The 17839-nt window shown below is 35.6% G+C and overlaps 1 protein-coding gene across 2 annotated transcripts; it reads right to left on the reverse strand.

Annotated features, from left to right (window-relative positions):
* Nucleotides 1-816: 816 nt before the first annotated feature.
* plekhn1 (pleckstrin homology domain containing, family N member 1) lies at nt 817-17554 on the reverse strand. Of its 2 annotated transcripts, XM_051097468.1 has the most exons (17): nt 17315-17554; nt 14682-14809; nt 14464-14554; nt 12624-12785; nt 11577-11657; nt 10497-10587; nt 9072-9205; nt 8527-8679; nt 6409-6489; nt 6230-6305; nt 5944-6089; nt 5704-5850; nt 4424-4672; nt 4173-4334; nt 3575-3796; nt 2427-2487; nt 817-1556 (listed from the first exon to the last, which is right to left on the reverse strand). In XM_051097468.1, exons 4-17 carry the CDS (start codon nt 12780-12782, stop codon nt 1375-1377), a joined length of 1944 nt encoding a protein of 647 aa, XP_050953425.1. In that variant the 5' UTR covers nt 12783-12785; nt 14464-14554; nt 14682-14809; nt 17315-17554; the 3' UTR covers nt 817-1374. The 2 variants fall into 2 exon arrangements, with proteins under 2 accessions (XP_050953425.1, XP_050953424.1); XM_051097467.1 differs by lacking the exon at nt 14682-14809.
* Nucleotides 17555-17839: the final 285 nt, after the last annotated feature.

Here is a 17839-nt window from a genome sequence, read left to right on the forward strand (position 1 = left end):
TCATTAGGATATTAAGGAAAGATCATGTTCCATGAAGATATTTTGTAAATTTCCTACTCTAAATATATCAAAACGTAGTTTTTGTTTAGTAATATGCATTGCTAAGAACTTCATTTCAATATTTAGATTTTTTTGCACCCTCAGATTCCAGATTTTCCAATAGTTGTATCTCGCCAAATATTGTCCTGTCCTAACAAACCATACATCAATGGAAAGCTTTTTATTCAGCTTTCAGATGATGTATATATATATATATATATATAAAAAATTGACTTATGACTGGTTTTGTGGTCCAGGTTCACATATGTCCCAAAACACACTACAGAAAACCATTTTTAATGGTTTAATGGTTTTAAAAGTTGATGGTTTGTAATGTTTGTAATGGAAACCATTAGAATTTCTGTGATGTTTCTATTGTTTGTTATTTTCAGCAGGGAAGTCAGAATAATTGTATTTTTCAGATTAAACTAATTGAAACTAAATTTGAAATAAATTTTAAATAGAGTAGTGATTTAATATTTTACATTATTTACACTTTAAAAATATAAATAGATATTGATAAGAAATATATCAAAACAAGAGTTTATGCAAAGAGGCTTCTTACCTTCAGTACCTCATCTTGCCCCTCTTTTAATATTTTACATTTTGTGCTATAACAACTAAAATAGCAAATGCCTGTACTCTGTTTATATGCTATAATAACTCTGCACATGCTAAACATATCTAAATATGTTGCAGTTAAATCCACATTGTTCGGAGTAGAGAGTTGTTTTAAATATATATATCACTCAAAAATGTAATGTATTTAAAGTGGACAACTGAAGCGGTGCTACTGTTTTATCACTGCGTTTATTTGTCACAAACAATTCGAAAACAGTACCGACTTATTTCCTTTTAAATGAACAGCTTTGACCTCCACAGTACAAATACATGTATAAGCATGTATAAATAAAATAACAATAATCAGTAATAAAAACATAAAACTTAAATAGAAAAAATAGCATATTTACATTTTGTAATGTATTAAAAAAATATGCATCACAAATTCCAACCGTTTGTAGGAATCACAAACAAAACTAAATTCATAAAACTCCCAAATGCTACCTTTAAGTATTTTTACCTATATTTATATATACATAAATGCATCAGTCAGTGTAATACACGCGTTCATACCAAATGCATACAGCATCACCTCAAAATGAAAAGACATTACATGTGCAAAATATGTCACAGAGCCACTGTATAAACAAACTGCGAATATCCAGATACTCGGGCATGCCGATCATCGGTGAAAACATGCCCAGTGTGCATGTGTGCATTTGATTAGTCTGCTATGTGTGCAAGTCCGGACGGGCATAAGCCCATTGTTCTCTTTTATGACCATCTCTGGTGTGTTGTCATAGCGCCCAGGCCTTGAGCTCCAAAGTAAGCCGCTGTCCGGTGTGGTGAAGTTCCAGGCAGGGGCTGAATCATCCCATTATCCGGGTCAAATTCCCATATGTTATCATAGTCCATTTCCTGGTCATCTGGATCCACTGGCTGAAGGTAAGAGTCATCTGTGAGAAGCAAAAGACAATGATTAATTTCTTCAAACACTTAAAATATGTACTTCTGCTAAATGTCAACCAGTGATTGAAAGGTACCCTGCTCTTAAGGAACGAACTTAAACTGTGTCTTCCGATACAGGGATTCAATGTCAAAATCCACACGGCAAGGTTTAAAAGTCAGTAAACTGAGCCAACTAAATACTTCATGCCCTAATTTAAGATCTACCATATCGTTTCTTGTGTTCTTTTCCACAGAGAGGCTCTAAATGTCTTGCAGGATCTCCCACTTGTGAGCTTTAAATCACCCTCGGTGGTAATTCTGTCCTTTCGCTGGTCTTTCCTTCATGCGCCACCTGCAGTGCTGTCATTTAAAATACCCTGGGCCTGAGCCATATTACACACACTAACATACACACACATGGCTCTTCATCTGCCCTCTTCTTTCCACTGCCATGTCCTGCTTGGGCAACCACACCCCATCAAATGCTGTGTATGTGCTGGAGAAGGTCATTCTAAAACCATCGTATTAGCTGTGCCATGAGACTCTTCTCTATGCACGTGTCACCGTGGATTATGTCCTCCCTGTGGTGTTGTGTTTAAACCTGACAAGTGAGTGTGTATATGTGTGGCCTAATTAGCCGATTAAGCTTTTCAATAAACAGTTTTGTTTCAATTAGTTTAAAAAGACTATAAAACAAACTTACGATCTAGGTCAACATTTCCTGCTCTAAACAAAACATGTGGCCACAAAACTGGTCGTGCAACTTGCTGTGCATCTTGCGTATCGGTTTCTCTATCTGCATCTGTGAAACATGCGTAATATCGAGCCATTGTGGTGCTGTAACTTCCTCTTATCTTTAGCATTTCAAAAATTCTCACCTGGTGAGTAACCGTAAGATATCTGCTGTGCCTCCATGACAGCGTGACCTGAGAAACCTCTCTGTAAAAGACAGGAGAACAGGAGTTAATTTTTAAATACTGTTTTTAAAGCTACATACATATATTTCTATCTATCTTAATTATTTTTTGACCTATTAAGTCATTTATTATTATATTAAGGCTATTAAGCCTATTAAACATTTTTACCTTTCAAAAGTTTGAGGCCAGTAAGATTTTTTTAATGTTTTTTTTAATACTTTTATTCAGCAAGGATGCATTAAATAAAGAGACCGTAAAGATAGTTATAATGTTTTAAAAGAATTCTATTTAAAATAAACGTTTAAAAATTTTCTATTCATCAAAGGTTCTCTTTACAATTTTTTCAGTTTTCAGTATTTCAGTAAAAAAAGGTTTCAGTATTGATAATAATGTTTTTTGAGTACTAAATCAGCATATTAGAATGATTTCTGTATCATGTAACACTGAAGACACTGGAGTAGTGATGCTGAAAATTCAGCTTTGCCATCATAGGAATAAATTACTATTTAAAGTATATTAAAATAGAAAAAGTTATTTTAAATTGTAATATTATATATTATTTCACATTTTTACTGTTTTTACTACATATCTGATCAAATAAATGCAGCCTAGGTAAGCATAAAAGACTTTTAAAAACATAAAAACATTTTTTTTTTTTTCTGTTAAAATAAACTATTTTACCAGTAAGATATTTTTAATTAAATTTACACTTTATTCAGCAAGGATGCATGAAATTGATCAAAAGAGACAGTAAAGACATTTATAATGTTCCAAAAGTTTTCTATTTCAAATAAATGCTGTTCTTTTGAACTTCCTATTCATCAACAAATGTTTTGTTTTGTTTGTTGTTTGTTTTTTTACAAAAATATTTCAATATCGATAATAACAATAAATGTTTCTTGAATATTAGAATAATTTCAAATAAATGCAGCCTAGGTGAGCATAAGAGACTTCTTTCAAAACATTTAAAAAATCTTACCAACCGCAAACAGAATAGCAGTGTACATTTCATGCATATAGTGACTTTTTTGTTATTTTTAGGGTCATAATTAAGTAAAAAGCCTCATTCAAAGAAAAGTCTTAAAAGGAAATTACTCCCATCCCATTACCTGAGAGATGTGGTTGTGCTCTGGCTGTCGGTTTGGGGCGGGCAGTAACTTCAGTTTGGAAACAGCCTGGGCACGTAGCTCATCAGACCACTGACTGCTAACCACCTCAGGCTCCAGCGCTTGGCCGTGTCTGTTTTTCCGCCCAAGAGGAGGAGTGCACAGTCGGAAGGATGGAGGAAGGAGAGGAGGATACGACTGCTCCATGGAGCCCCGAGAAGAATGCTGTGTAGCAGAAAAATACGCATTTCATGAGATTTGCCCTCACTCGAAACATAGCATAGTGAACTAAACCTAACTGAACCTAAAGGATTTAAATCTAAACCTGTTATGCAATCCACGTTGGAAAACCCAACAACTTAAAACCTGCACTCCATGTAAAAAATATGCGCTCAAATATGCATGTTAACAGGAATAACACTTTGACTCATTCGCTCAGCAGCCTTTTTCATTATGCATCTGGATGGATCAATTAGTAATGTAGGCTGTGGGGACTTTCCATGGCTTTAGATCGTCAAATCAGCGCCCCTGCTTTCAGGGTGTTTGGTCACCGGCAGCGGTGTCAAGTGAGAGAGCGGATCTGATATCCTGACCCACTTACCGACGCATGTGCAGAGCTCTCCTCCAGAGGGTACATTCTGGGGGTGCTGGGGTCGTCATAAAGGGGCGAGAGAGGTTTGCGGTGACTGAAGAGTTCTGAGTGGCGGTGTGGAACTAAGAGCTGGTGTTTGACATTTGTCTGTGGCGTGCTCCAGCTGTTTGACTGCATAAAGACAGGTGGAAAAATATAAGTTATGCTTGTTTTTATTCATTCTATTTATCCAAAACTGAATGCAAATCATGCTCTGCTACCTTGACTAGCGGGGCCTTCTTTGTGTGTTGAACAGGGCCGTTGTAGTGCACCGAACTGTACGGCGTGTTGTAAACCGGTGACATGGGACCTTCTGAGGTGAGATAGGATGTCTGTGGAGGGGAGGAGTAGTGGAGGGAAACAGGACGGTGATCGGGGGCTGGTCTGACACGGGAGGAGAAGCTGCTGCTCCTGCTGCCAAGGTGAGCCGAGTACTGTGTATCTGAAGAGTTAGGCCTGCTGGAAATGAACTGTACCAACACAAACAACACAGAAGCTGATTAAATGGACTGTATTCGCATTCTTCTAGCAGGTTACAACAAACTTTGTACTATGTTCGACAACTTTCCACCAGCCAATCAATTTCAGTGGATAAAATCTTGTGGAAAAAGTCTGGTCTAGTCCATTTTTTTCTGTTTCAGTCAGAAATATTTAGCTGTACAGACATAAAATGTGCTGTGAATGGCAGATCATGTAAACTTAGAGGAGGTAAAATATCGTAGCACTTATACTGTGGCTGAACATCAACACATGTTTCAATTAAAGGGACAGTTCACCCAAAAATAAGTTGTGGTACTCTTGTGAACGTGCATCGAAGACTGACACTAAAGAGAAGAAATTGTCGAAGAAAGTCGTTGTTTTACTCTTCTTTGCACAAAATGTATTTTAGTAGCTTTATAAAATTACGGTTGAACGTGGTAGTTGAATTGCTGTCTATGCAGGGTCAGAAAGCTCTCGGATTTCATCAAAAACATCTTATTTGTGTTCCAAAGATGAATGAAGGTCTTACGGGTTTGGAACAACATGAGGGTGAGTAATTAATAACAAAAGTTACATTGTGTGTGAACTATCCCTTTAAGTAATTTGCTGGGTTGTGTATGTTTAAATCTCAAATGTGATTTTTGAGAGTTTTGAATTGAAAAGTTGGGTACTTTTGGAGGATACTTGGTAAATAGCATTCAGTACTAATTCACATGAGTGTTGTAGGTGGTAACACAACGGAAATTGATTGCACACATGTTAATTATTAACAGCCTGACTGAAACACTGCTGATCTTATTCACAACCACATGTGCTGCTCCTCCAAAATAAACATGCAAGTCATTCTAATAAATAATGCTCCATATTTTAAATCTTTGAATAACCCGTGCCTAACCCATTTTTATACTAGATATGATATCGAACTGTGCAAGAGCAATTCACCTAGGAAACACATTGTGGATAGGGAAATATTTTCACAGCTTGATGTTAATGGGTTTAGGCTCTTAGGATAGACACTTACACAGAGAGGCTCAGCATAACCAGGGGAAACAGGGTTGTCAACAGCACTTGGCAGCTGGAGCTCACGGGATCTGCGTTTGTCCTGGGACTGCCTTAGTGGGTCGGTAGCTCCATGGCTGCTGCCACTCCACCTGTCAAACTCTGGAGCCTGAGAATAACGGAGGAGAAAGTGAATATCTCATAGCATTTACACACAGTATAGATATTCAACACCATGTCTGAGAGGGAAGTGAACGCTCACCTGTTTCTGTGTTGGAGTGTAAATGATGTCATAGACAGGGGGAGGAGGGCTGAGGATGGGGACGTCAGCACTTTTGAAATTCTGGATCCAGTCATTGAACTCACTCTTGTCCAGACAGGACACGATGATAGGGTTTATCAGCTTCCCTGACAACGAAATCCACAAGAGTTAGAGTCACATATGCATCTGCACAGCATGACAGGAAAACAGTCATCTTTATGGCACATATCAGATCTATGCCAGGAATGATAACATCCGGCTACTGAAGTTGGACTTGTTAACTCACCCTCAATCATAAATGTGTTGGGCTTGATGTCCTGGCACGGAGTTGTAACTGTAATCATGTTAAGAGGAAGTTTGCCCTGCAATTGCAAATACATTCAAGATATTATTAGTGCCTCACTGGATTATTTGTGTAATCTTGCTGCTGAATTCATTTGTGCAAATGAAATTATTTTAAGATACCTTGTAAAAGAGGCCATCATTCTCTTCAGACAGAATTATGAGATAGTTGGGATACAACACCAGCAGACGGTCATACTGCTCCTGTGAACCCAACAGAGGAATTGATTAACAATCATTATTGATTTTATATACACTACAGTTGACAATAAGCGAATAGTAACTTGTTTTAGACACTTTATTCCAATTACTTTATCTATTTTTGCTCTACCAGAGTGCAGCAGAGTGAGCATCTGTAAGCAAAACACAAGTTTTTTGAAAGTTTCTAAACGATTCACTGTTTTTGAATCGATTAAAAGACCAATTAAATGACTCTTTTATTAACTTGCTTCATTCCTAAGTGATTCAGTGTGTTTGAACAGATCGTTTGAGTGAATTATAAAATAGTGATGGGAAAAGGATGAATATGCAAGGAGAACAAACCAATTAGGTTTTATTAAAATGCAAAGTCTATTAAATGTAATCAACAAATCATTAAATACTATTAAATATGAATCTGTTTAATTTGTGTTCTTATAAAGGGCTTGGTTTTTGTCTTTTAGGCAACACTTGGCTCATTAGGCAAATTAAAAGCAATTAACTATCACTGTACCTTTTTTAATCATACACTGAACCAACATTATAACTGACCAGCGATTGGTTAAAATCATGCAAGACCCTAGTTTACCAATAAGAGCCATTTAACTGTCTTGAGTCTTTAAGCTGACTTGAGTTTGGTTCGAATCAAGGATTCGAAACAAAAGATTCATAACGGCTTTGAAGCTTCAAGTAGCATCGACGCGCAACTTGTTTGGAGCAAACGGTCTGAAATAAACGGCTGAAAATGTAAATGCTGTTGGAGCGGAATTCGACGACCGGAACTAACTGTTGTGTAATAATATTTAAGAAGCTGACCAGATTTCCCAGAGGTCTTGCTCCGACCACGAGTGTGTGTGTTTTATTTCGGCTCAGGGTGTGTTCAAAGACAGCTGTTGGGTGAGTCAAGTCAAGTGCGTGAGGCAAGCAACTGGTTTACACACCCTTTTCACGAGCAGATCCTCTCCGCTCTCACAGTACACTTAAGAGGGACTATCAGTTGCTCACCCTCCCTCACTCTCTGGGAGAAGGTTTAGATATTTGGCCACACGTACACCGGATATTTGGTTACATTACAGCCCCCCCATAGTAGCCTGTGAACTGTGCTTTGTGTTCCTATGAAGACGGTTCAAGGAGACCTGCTGAAACCGGGCAGACTTTGACTAATGAGGGTGTTGTGAAAGTGGCCATGCCAAAACAGACCCTGAGTGTAAACCGAGCTTGCTTTGCACCTCTTAAGAAAGCATGGAAGTGAATTTAGACCCTCCTCACGCTAAGACTAAACAATTAATTCAAAGGCTATTCTTAGTTGCGTAATGCAACTGTGTTCAAATGAACTTATCTGTAATTGTATTTCCTTATATTTTAAGTATACACTACCAGTCAAAAGTTTTAGAACAGTAAGATTTTTAATGTTTTTTTTTTTTTAAAGAAGTCTTTTCTGCTCACTGAGCATGCATTTATTTGATTCAAAGTACAGCAAAAACATAAATGTTATATTTATTAAATATTTTTACTATTTAAAATAACTGTTTTATATTTGATTTCAAAGCTAAATATTTAGCATTATTACTCCAGTTATATGATCAGAAATTATTAGAAATCATTCAGCTCAACAGCTGAGTAGAATTTTTCAGGTTTTTTTGGTGAAAAGAAAGTTCAGTAGAGCAGCATTAATCTGAAATAGAAATCTTTCATAACATCATAAATGTTTTTATTGGCACTTTTGATCAATTTAAAGCTTCCTTGCTAAATAAAAGTATTCATTGCTATCATTTATTCTATCATCTATTAAATGCAGGCTTGGACTTCTTTAAAAAACATAAAAAATCCTACTGTTCAAAAACTTTTGACTGGTAGTGTATAAAATTTGATTATTTGCGGTATTATAATATATAGATTTTATATTATAATTCTGTTGCTTTTATGACATTGTATTTATGTAAATATATTTATAGATTTTTTATTTGCATTTTTTCCAGCTTGTGTAAGTAATCAAACCAAAATAAAGGGCAAGATGATGAGAACATCCTGGAGAGCTCTTACCTGACAAGGCATGTGTTGCAGCCTGACTTTCGTGACGTAAGTAATGGGCCCTAGACTCTCTCGTTGCGAGCCCTCCCAGTCATAAATGGGCTCTTTACTGATGGAGTTCCTCAACTCGTCCTTTTCCACATTGGTCTCTTCTGAGCACTGCACCTTTGGAGACAATATCAAGTATGAATCCATGTTCAAAAGTAAAAACTGACATGATGCATCTTGTTACGATATGGGAAAGATAAGGGAGTGTCATCAGCATTAGGGATTTCAAAGAAATCCGTTTCTCGATTGCACATCTCTGCTAATTATGGGACGCGGATGTTTTGCTCACTTGCTGCAATAGCACGATGTGTCAGAACAGGAAAGAATACATGTGTGTTTCAAATCCAGCCAAGGTGACCACAAAAGAAACCACTCCCTTATGAAATCCCAAAGGACAATGACCAATATGAGTCACTCTGACCTGAATTAACACTTAGTTCACTGTCATATACTTCTACTTGCAGCTCGTATCAAGTACAGGTAATTCTGATAAACGGTAGATGCAATACCTTAATTCTTGTGTATGTTTCCAGTGCAGTTGCACTGCCGCCGTTTTCCTCGATTTGTTCTTTCAACAGGCCGAACCAGTTGTTCATCTCCTCCTCTGTCGAGCAGTACACGATGATAGGATTCAAGCTGACCCCTGCAAAGGTCGAAGACAAGGGGTCAGAGGTTAGGTCAGATGACTGAGACCAGTGACCATCTGGATCTCTTTAAGAGCCTGCAACAGGTTGCTGAATATTTCAGTGAATCTATTGTTTTTAAGTATAATGCATTTGTGTAGATACCGTTGCTCTGTTTCATGTCAAAATGTTAGTGTTGACATTTCTGACCCTGAGAGCAAAAAATCTGTTTCAAGAGCTCTTAACATTACAACATGCCATGCATTTGCAGCAAACCAGTTGTCCCTTTGAACAGCTACTCTGAAAGAATGCATCAAACCTGGAATCTCTTTTTTTATCAGACTCGCATTCCAGCTTTTATCAACATGGATATCAGCCACACTGACCTACCCTGTACAGTCATTTCCAGTTAGGTGTGATGTGTTTTTAGCAAAGGCACGTGTTCCTGTGCAAGACTTGGTCATTTCTTCCCAGAATACATATTAAGTCATGACTGGAAATGCTGCTTTGTGGCTCATAGGCTCCCGAATCTCACTCCCAGCAATTGAAGACAACACATTATTAATATCACAATAGTGAGTCCTTTCTGATATAACATGGTGTCGAATAAGAAGATTTATTCACTCATTTAGAAAGTGGGATTTAACATCAGATAACGATAAAGCTTTAATTCTTTTTCATTCAGTCGCGTTCGCATTGAGTCATCTTCCGAGAACGTTAAGCATAAGCGTTTTGTTGATTGCTCAGCGTGACAAAGCAATAAAATCAGTGTTTTCTTATGTGGTAAATTCCCATAAAATTTTTATAAGCAAACTTGTGTGTTCAGGTCCACTGCTCTGGAATGTGGAGTACTTTAACTGTGACAGAGAGGTGAAGAGAGAAAGGGCCCTCGTAGCTCCACAGCTGAGCGAGTTCAGGCGCACCTGTCGTATAACAAGGGGGGGTCTTGAGGACAACTTATCTCTCTTCTGACCAGTGGCAAATGGAGGAGGTTTACTTTGCGTTAGTGCTTTTGAACCTCTGGAATGCCCGAACATGGGAAGTGGTTTTGGGCCTACATAGTGTGGCTTTACAATATACGCCTCACCCGTCTTATGTTTTCTGGTTAGTTTAGAGTCACAAATTCCAGATTTAAATATCACATGGAACAACAGGGTGTAGAGTTGGAAAAAAAAAATCTTCCTCCAAAATGTTAGACAAAACTGTATTGCGCAGTTACATGTATGTAACTATATCTCTCTGTTGCTTTATCTTGCATTTTTTGCCTACCTTTTCCTGTTTGTTCAACTCTGGATTATCAAGCACACTCACCGTTTATCTGGAATGCAAATTCCTGCGGATCACCAAAGCTGTTCCTGTTCTGCACCCTGCAGATTGTGAGCTCTTTGAGAGGAAGTGTTCCCTATATAACAAAAATAAATCATAGTGAGTTTAGTGGTCTGCCTTTATAGTGAGTTAAATAAACATTTTTATATAGAGAGCCATTTGAAAATCTACATTGAAAATATGGAATTTAAAATTATATATTTATTTATTTTTAAATTGAAAATAAAATTACATTTTAAATATTATATTACATGAATATACACTACCAGTCAAAAGTTTCTGAACGGTAAGTTTTTTTTAATGTTTTTAAAGAAGTCTCTTTACGTCTTTATCATCACTTTTGATCAATTTAAAGCATCCTTGCAAAGTATTCATTTGTATAATTTCTAAAATGTAGCTTCGATCACAGGAGTAAATTACACTTTAAAATCTATTCAAATACAAAACAGTTATTTTAAATAATACAAATATTCCTTTGGATGTACTTTGGATCAAGTAAATGCAGGCTTGGTGAGCAGAAAAGACTTCTTTAAAAACATTAAAAATTTTACTGTTCAAAAACTTTTGACTGGTAGTGTGGGAATAACTTTAAATCAAACTTGGGAAGGATTAGAAATGTGTATGATTTTTTTACATTTTAAAAACAAATGTTACATTGTTATCAAAATTATAACACTTCAGATATCTGTCACTTTGACACATTCAGCGTTGCACAATGCTCTTTTATTGATAATTAACGTTTATTACCGTTACCTCCCAGTGACTCCCAGGTTAATACATGCAGACATGATAAAACCTGATTAATGTAGGTCACATTGAACAGACAAATTTTATGACTGAATACAATTTAGTGTGGCATTTTTAGCATGGAGAGGTGACACATTTACATCACAAAGCATAGAAAGTCTGTAATATCCGTCTCCGTTACTACATGACTCAAACGACAGTTCGTGCCTAAGGCAGTGACACAAGCATGGACATATTTGGCACTCCTTTATATTTCGGCCTGTGGTATGCATTGTTTGTTGTGTGTAACAAAATGAATACAGTGGGTGCAACTTTTACCTGGTATGTGAGTCCAGTTGTGTTGTTGGAGACAAAATGAAGATGGGTTTGGAACAGGTCCAGATAGCAGTCATGCACATCCTGAAAGAACAGACACATTCCATCAGCTCAGCATCAACACAATCGGAGGGATCATTCTGGGTAATGCTGCTTTATAGGCTTGAATTCAACAACATTGGCGGATTAAAAGATTTCAGTCTCCCATAGTGTGAATAGCAAGATTTTCAAAGGTCATGTTGAAGGCAAACTCCAGAGAGGATGCAGGTATATGTATATAAATGTAGCAATCTTGTTCACAGTTCCTTTAATGAATGGTTAAATGCGTCTGTCTAAATCAAGTCTCTTTGTGAATACATTCTGAGAAGTCTTTGTTTGCTCTAAAGACTAGTATAAAGCAGCTGACATTGATTTATCATGGACAGCTCATTTCCTTTCATCTGATCTAGGCATTTACCACAAGGTACAGAATATACCATTATCACAAATACTGTTAGGTAACATTTCCTTTCAGTTGTAATGGCACAACTGTACAGTATGTTCCCCCTTTGACCTCACCCTGTGTTGGGTTATTTTCTTTTCTTCATCTTCCTCTCATTTTTTTCCCAGAATGTCTACATGTTGTCAAACCTGAGATTCCCACGCTTCAGAGCCAGTGTGTAATATATCAGCGGTTTGATCAGCGTGCTCTGCCCCAGGTAATCTCTGCAGCTCTGAGCCATTTTGCAACACCTCACATCTCTGCGTGTTTCAACACGGCCTAAACTCCCCAAACTGAGTTGCATCAATTAATCAGCAAATGCACGTACGTCATTCCCGCAGGGTTTCATACAGCCACCATGTGACATCTTGTATCTTCCACCTGTTTTGTTATGCATTACCTCATAGAGAGTGAGTAAGTGACTGTCACGGCTGCTTAGACCACCTTAATCATCAAATGAAAGTCTGTTTTGAGTGGTTTATTGAATGATTATTCTTGACGACTGTGTGTTTGTTTATAGTTTGATTGGATATGTGATCAAACTTTTAATGTGAGTTGGTGTGTCTCACCTGGCAGTGCAGGAAGCGGAAGCGAACTTTAGAGCTGTGGATCATTCTGCCGTAGTTCTTTACGTTGATGCTGCTCTTTTTCCATCCGCTAACTGGGTCGTAGGGGAACGGAGGGTCCCATTTGATATTCTCGATCGCCTGGAGATCTTTGGGTGACATTTCCTATGTCAACATAGGGTTAAAAGTTAGTTCCTTTTCTCAGTAACGTCTGATATGCAAAGATGAACTTTTTAATTTGAAAGCCTAGCTAATAGGGAATGTTTTTAGAACTTTGGCTAATGTTCTGTAAAGGTTTTATTGAATTTACAAACAAAACACAATAAAATATAATGTTCTCACATTAACGGCTTGAAAACATTCACAAAATGTTAGCATCAGAATATTATTTATACGTTTACATTCTAAGAACACTGTTGAAAGTTATGACAACGCTATTTTCAAATATTTCCTGTGAACATTAAATCAAATCAAATATTCTGTAAAATTCTTAGAACATAGACTTGTTTTTTTTGGTAACATTCTGCTAATGTTATGCAAAACATTTTCATAACAAGACATTTTGAACTTGAACAACTTTTGGAAATAATATTTTTGTAACTTATACAAAATTTTAGGAAAACAATCTTAGAACATGGACTTGTTTTCTGGTAACATTCTGCAATTTTTTCCAAAATGTTAGTATAATAAAAGGAAAAACTTTCTTAAAATGTAAAAATGTGATGTTTTGGACATTAACAACTTTTCAAAATAATATTTCCATAACTCGAGCTACATTTTAGAAAAATGTTCTTAAAAACTTGTTTTATGGTGACATTCTGCTTACATTTTCCAAAATGTTAGTATGACCGAAAACTTTCTTTAAACATAAAAAAATGATATTTCGAACCTTAACAACTTTTGGAAATAATATTTTTATAACTTAAGCAAAATTTTAGGAAAAGGTTCTTAGAACATAGACTTGTTTTCTGGTAACATTCTGCTTACATTTTCCAAAACGTTAATATAACTTAAGAAAAACTTTCTCAAAACATAAAAATTGATGTTTTGAACCTTTATTTTAGGAAAAGGTTTTTAGAACATAGACTTGTTTTCTGATAACATTCTGCTAACAACGCTAAGTTTAACAAAAGAAAAACTTCCTTAAAACATAAAAATTGACATTTTGGACCTTCACAACTTTTGGTAATAATATTTTAAGAAATAATTTTAAGAAAATCTTAGAACATAGACATGTTTTCGGGTAACATTCTGCTTACATTTTCCAAAATGTTAGTATAACTCAAGTAAAACTTTCTTAAAACATAAAAAAATAAATAAATATAATTGACGTTTTGAACCTTAAGTTGTCTTTTGGAAATAATATTTTCGGAATTTTAGGAAAACAATCCTAGAACATAGACTTGTTTTCTGGTAACATTCTGCTAACATTTTCCAAAACATTAGTATAACAAAAGAAAAATGTTCTTAAAACATAAAAATTGGCATTATGAACATTCACAGCTTTTGGAAATAATATTTTCATAATTTAAGCGAAATTTAAGGAAAACAATCTTAGAACATAGACTTGTTTTCTGGTAACATTCTGCTAACAACACTAACTTTAACAAAAGAAAAACTTTCTTAAAACAAAAATTGACGTTTTGTACCTTCACAACGTTTGGAAATAATATTTTTATAACTTAACCAAAATTTAAAGAAAACAATCTTAGAACATAGACTTGTTTTCTGGTAACATTCTGCTGAGTCTTAGCATAACCAAGGAATATGGATGTTTTGAACATTCACATAATTCATAATTTAATGGGTAGGATAAGAAATCATTAGCAGTGAGGTTCCTCACCTTTCTTGGTGTGACGGTGCAGAGAATGTTGATGATGCTATTGGACTTCTCCTGTCCCTCCTGTGGGTACTTTTTCCGGAACAAACGGCTGCTGCTCAGAAAACAGTGCACAAAATAGTAGACCCTAGTTAGTCAAGTATAGAATTGTGGAATAAGAAAGAAATGGATGTGACCCCACACGGGGGTTATCTTGACTCAGGATGATCAGTTAATCATACTTAGTCAGAGTCAATCTGTCTGTGAAGACTCTGGTGCTCAGTGTCCCACACAAAAGATTACATCACCATTACACATGTCCATTCTCCCTTAGCTTGCACTAGTCAGCGTATCAGTTTTACATCTCAGCCTGCACCATTTAAAGAGAAAAAAACAATAAAGCTTGTGTTACAAACCACAATGCCCTGCTCATGAAATGCCTTTTGTTACCCATGACCCCCATTTATAATCATTAGTGTCAGATCTATATAATGAAGCCCTTCCTGCCCAACGATAAGCTAAGGAAGTCAATGTCAGCGAGGAAATCATCCTCGGTGAGAGAGACGTCCCATGTTTTTCTTCTCTCTCTTTGTCAATCTGTCTCTGCTTTGAATGCAATTAGCATAACAACACTGGGCTCATTCATGCAGACAATAATGGGAAGTATCGGTGATTTACTAGGGCTCAGTGATGAACGTGTTTGGTATCCGGAGAATTCATCCGGCCGAAGAATGCAGGTTGCAGGCAGCTTGTTACACAGAACAGGTTGTAAAAGTGATGAAAGTTTGACAGCGACAACTTTGTAACTTCATGTAACTATTTCCAGCGGATCACCTTTTGTTTTCATTAAAAACGCAACCGTTCAGTGGACTTATTTTAAATCTGATAGGGGTCCAAAGTGTCTAAGTCCCGCTACAGTGAACTCTGATCTGATATGTTCACAGTAAAAATACAAAGACTTTTTTTATGGTCTCGGACTCTGAACCCTAACTGAACCCAGTAACTTACATTCAGAGCACGTGCAAACCAGACACAACAGACAAAGTCTGATTTAAAATAGGCCGACTGTCTATTTTAGTGACAGGTAGTCAGAAGATTTGTCCAAATTGGACTGCAGTAAATTACAGGGATCGCTGTCACTTGCAGTGCAAGCACAATAGTATTACTTTCTGCGTAGGATAAACCCAATTCTCTCCAAAAAACCACGAAACCTGAGAAGTCTACCCTTCCCTGAAGGCTGCACTGGAAACAGAAATAGATCTAACTTCATTACACTAGTGAATTCTGTCAGCAGATGAATGTATCAGTCAGTGTGAAGTGAGATTCTGTCACTGAGCTAATGAGATTTACAGACAGCATCATTACACCGCTAAATTCAAATCGCTAACCTGTGTTCATCATGTCAGCGTGATACAAAATATCATTTTTCAATGAGTGTTTTTGTCTTGTTTTCCATTAAAACATCATCATATATTACTAAACCTTTTAAGAAGCAAAATGGAAAAAGCTAAAGAGTGACAGGTTTTTAATACCCTATTGGCAAATTTTCCTTCTTTTAAATATATATATATATATAAAAAAATCAAAAATTAAAATTATATTTTAATTACATGAAATTAATAATAAATATGGTCATATAATATTTTTGGTTTAAAAAATAAACTGTTTGCCAGTGGGGTGAGGAAAGTAAAATTAAAAATATATTCCTTATAAATTAATATATGACTGATTTTTTTTTTACCTAATTCGCAAATTTTCCATCTTTTAAATACAAAAATATATCAGATTACACATATTTAAATAAATACATACATATACTACTACTACTATTACTACTACTACTCATATTAATTTCATATACAGAATTTATTAGGTTAAAAGAAAATAGAGGAAAATAAAATCTGTTCAAAATATATTTTCTGAAAACAAATCTTATAAATTAATACATGACCTTTTCTTTTACTTTTTTACCAAATTGGCAATTTTTCCTTCTTTTAAATATAAAAAAATTAAATTAAAATTATATTTAAATAAGTACATGCATATAAAAAAACAATAATTTTAAATACAGAATTAATTAGGTTAAAAAAATGTTTGCCAGTAGGGCAAGGAAAATAAAATTAATCCAAAATATATTTTCTGAAAACAATTATTATAAATATTACTTTTTTACCCAATTGGCAGTTTTTCCTTCTTTTAAATATTAAAAAATATATATATAATTACATTTTAAATTTAAATAAATAAAAACATATAATATTCATTAATAATATTTTTACTAAAAACAATTCTTATAAATTAATATATTACTTTTTTTTTAAACCCAATTGGCATTTTTTTCTTCTTTTAAATATTTAATTCAAATTATTATTTTTAATAAATAAAAAAAATAGTAATAATAATAATTTCATATTAATTAAAAAAATAAATGGAATTCAAAATGTATTTTCTGAAAACAAATCTTATAAATATCTTATACACTGTAAAAAAAAATTTGTTTTTGTAAAAAATTTGATTATTGGAGTACAATAAATACTATATCAGTTTTTCTGCTTTAAAATCTCATTTAATTAATTTGTTTTTGTGCGTAATTGTTAAAGTTATCAGACATTTCTGAGAAAAATAGTTGCTACATCAAACTGTTTTCACACAAGTTTGTTTCTCAAGTGAATGTATCTGGTTTTAAAGAGAATTTGACATTTCTACTGGAAAACAAGACAAGAAAAAACTATACTTGACTTGAAACACCAAACTTCTGGTGTTTCAGTCTAATATCCAACTCAGAACATTTCACGACATCCCTCTAGATTGCATGACATGACTTTATACTTTAAAAACTTGGTATTTTTAAGGTAGTTTCTCGTGGTTTTCTTACCTGTTCCTGCGTATGAAGCTCTTGCTGGAGAACCTGAAGTTGTGTTGGGGGACGCATGACATACTACTCCCCATGTTGATCCTGGGACAGTATGTGTATCTCCTCGATGAGAGAGTGCTGGTGTGTCTGTCTGCAAGATCAATATACTTTAGTGATCCCTGTTGTAATCCAACCTCCCTGGAGTGAGCGAGTGAGTGTGTCTGTTCAGCGGAGAGACGAGACTGATACTGAAGCAGCAGACAGGCGAGAGGGGAGTGTATGAGAGAGTGAGTGTGTCAGTGGGTGGAGATAAAGTGAGGTGTGTGTGGGCAAGGGGGAAGGAGGGAGACGAAGACGGGGGACTGGAGCAATGAAGTTCACACCTTCAGCGTGAGATCCCTTCACTAAATGAAGCCTAACTGACAAAGGGGAACGTGTAGTTTTTCACACCTTTTAGTGGGCAAATGGCACTGATTTGAATGTTTGAACACCCTGATGAAAGAGTATTAAAGTCTGAATGGAGCCTGCTGGTGTCACTTAAGAGGT

This window comes from Labeo rohita, chromosome 23 (genome assembly GCF_022985175.1).
Source record: "Labeo rohita strain BAU-BD-2019 chromosome 23, IGBB_LRoh.1.0, whole genome shotgun sequence".
NCBI lineage: Eukaryota > Metazoa > Chordata > Actinopteri > Cypriniformes > Cyprinidae > Labeo > Labeo rohita.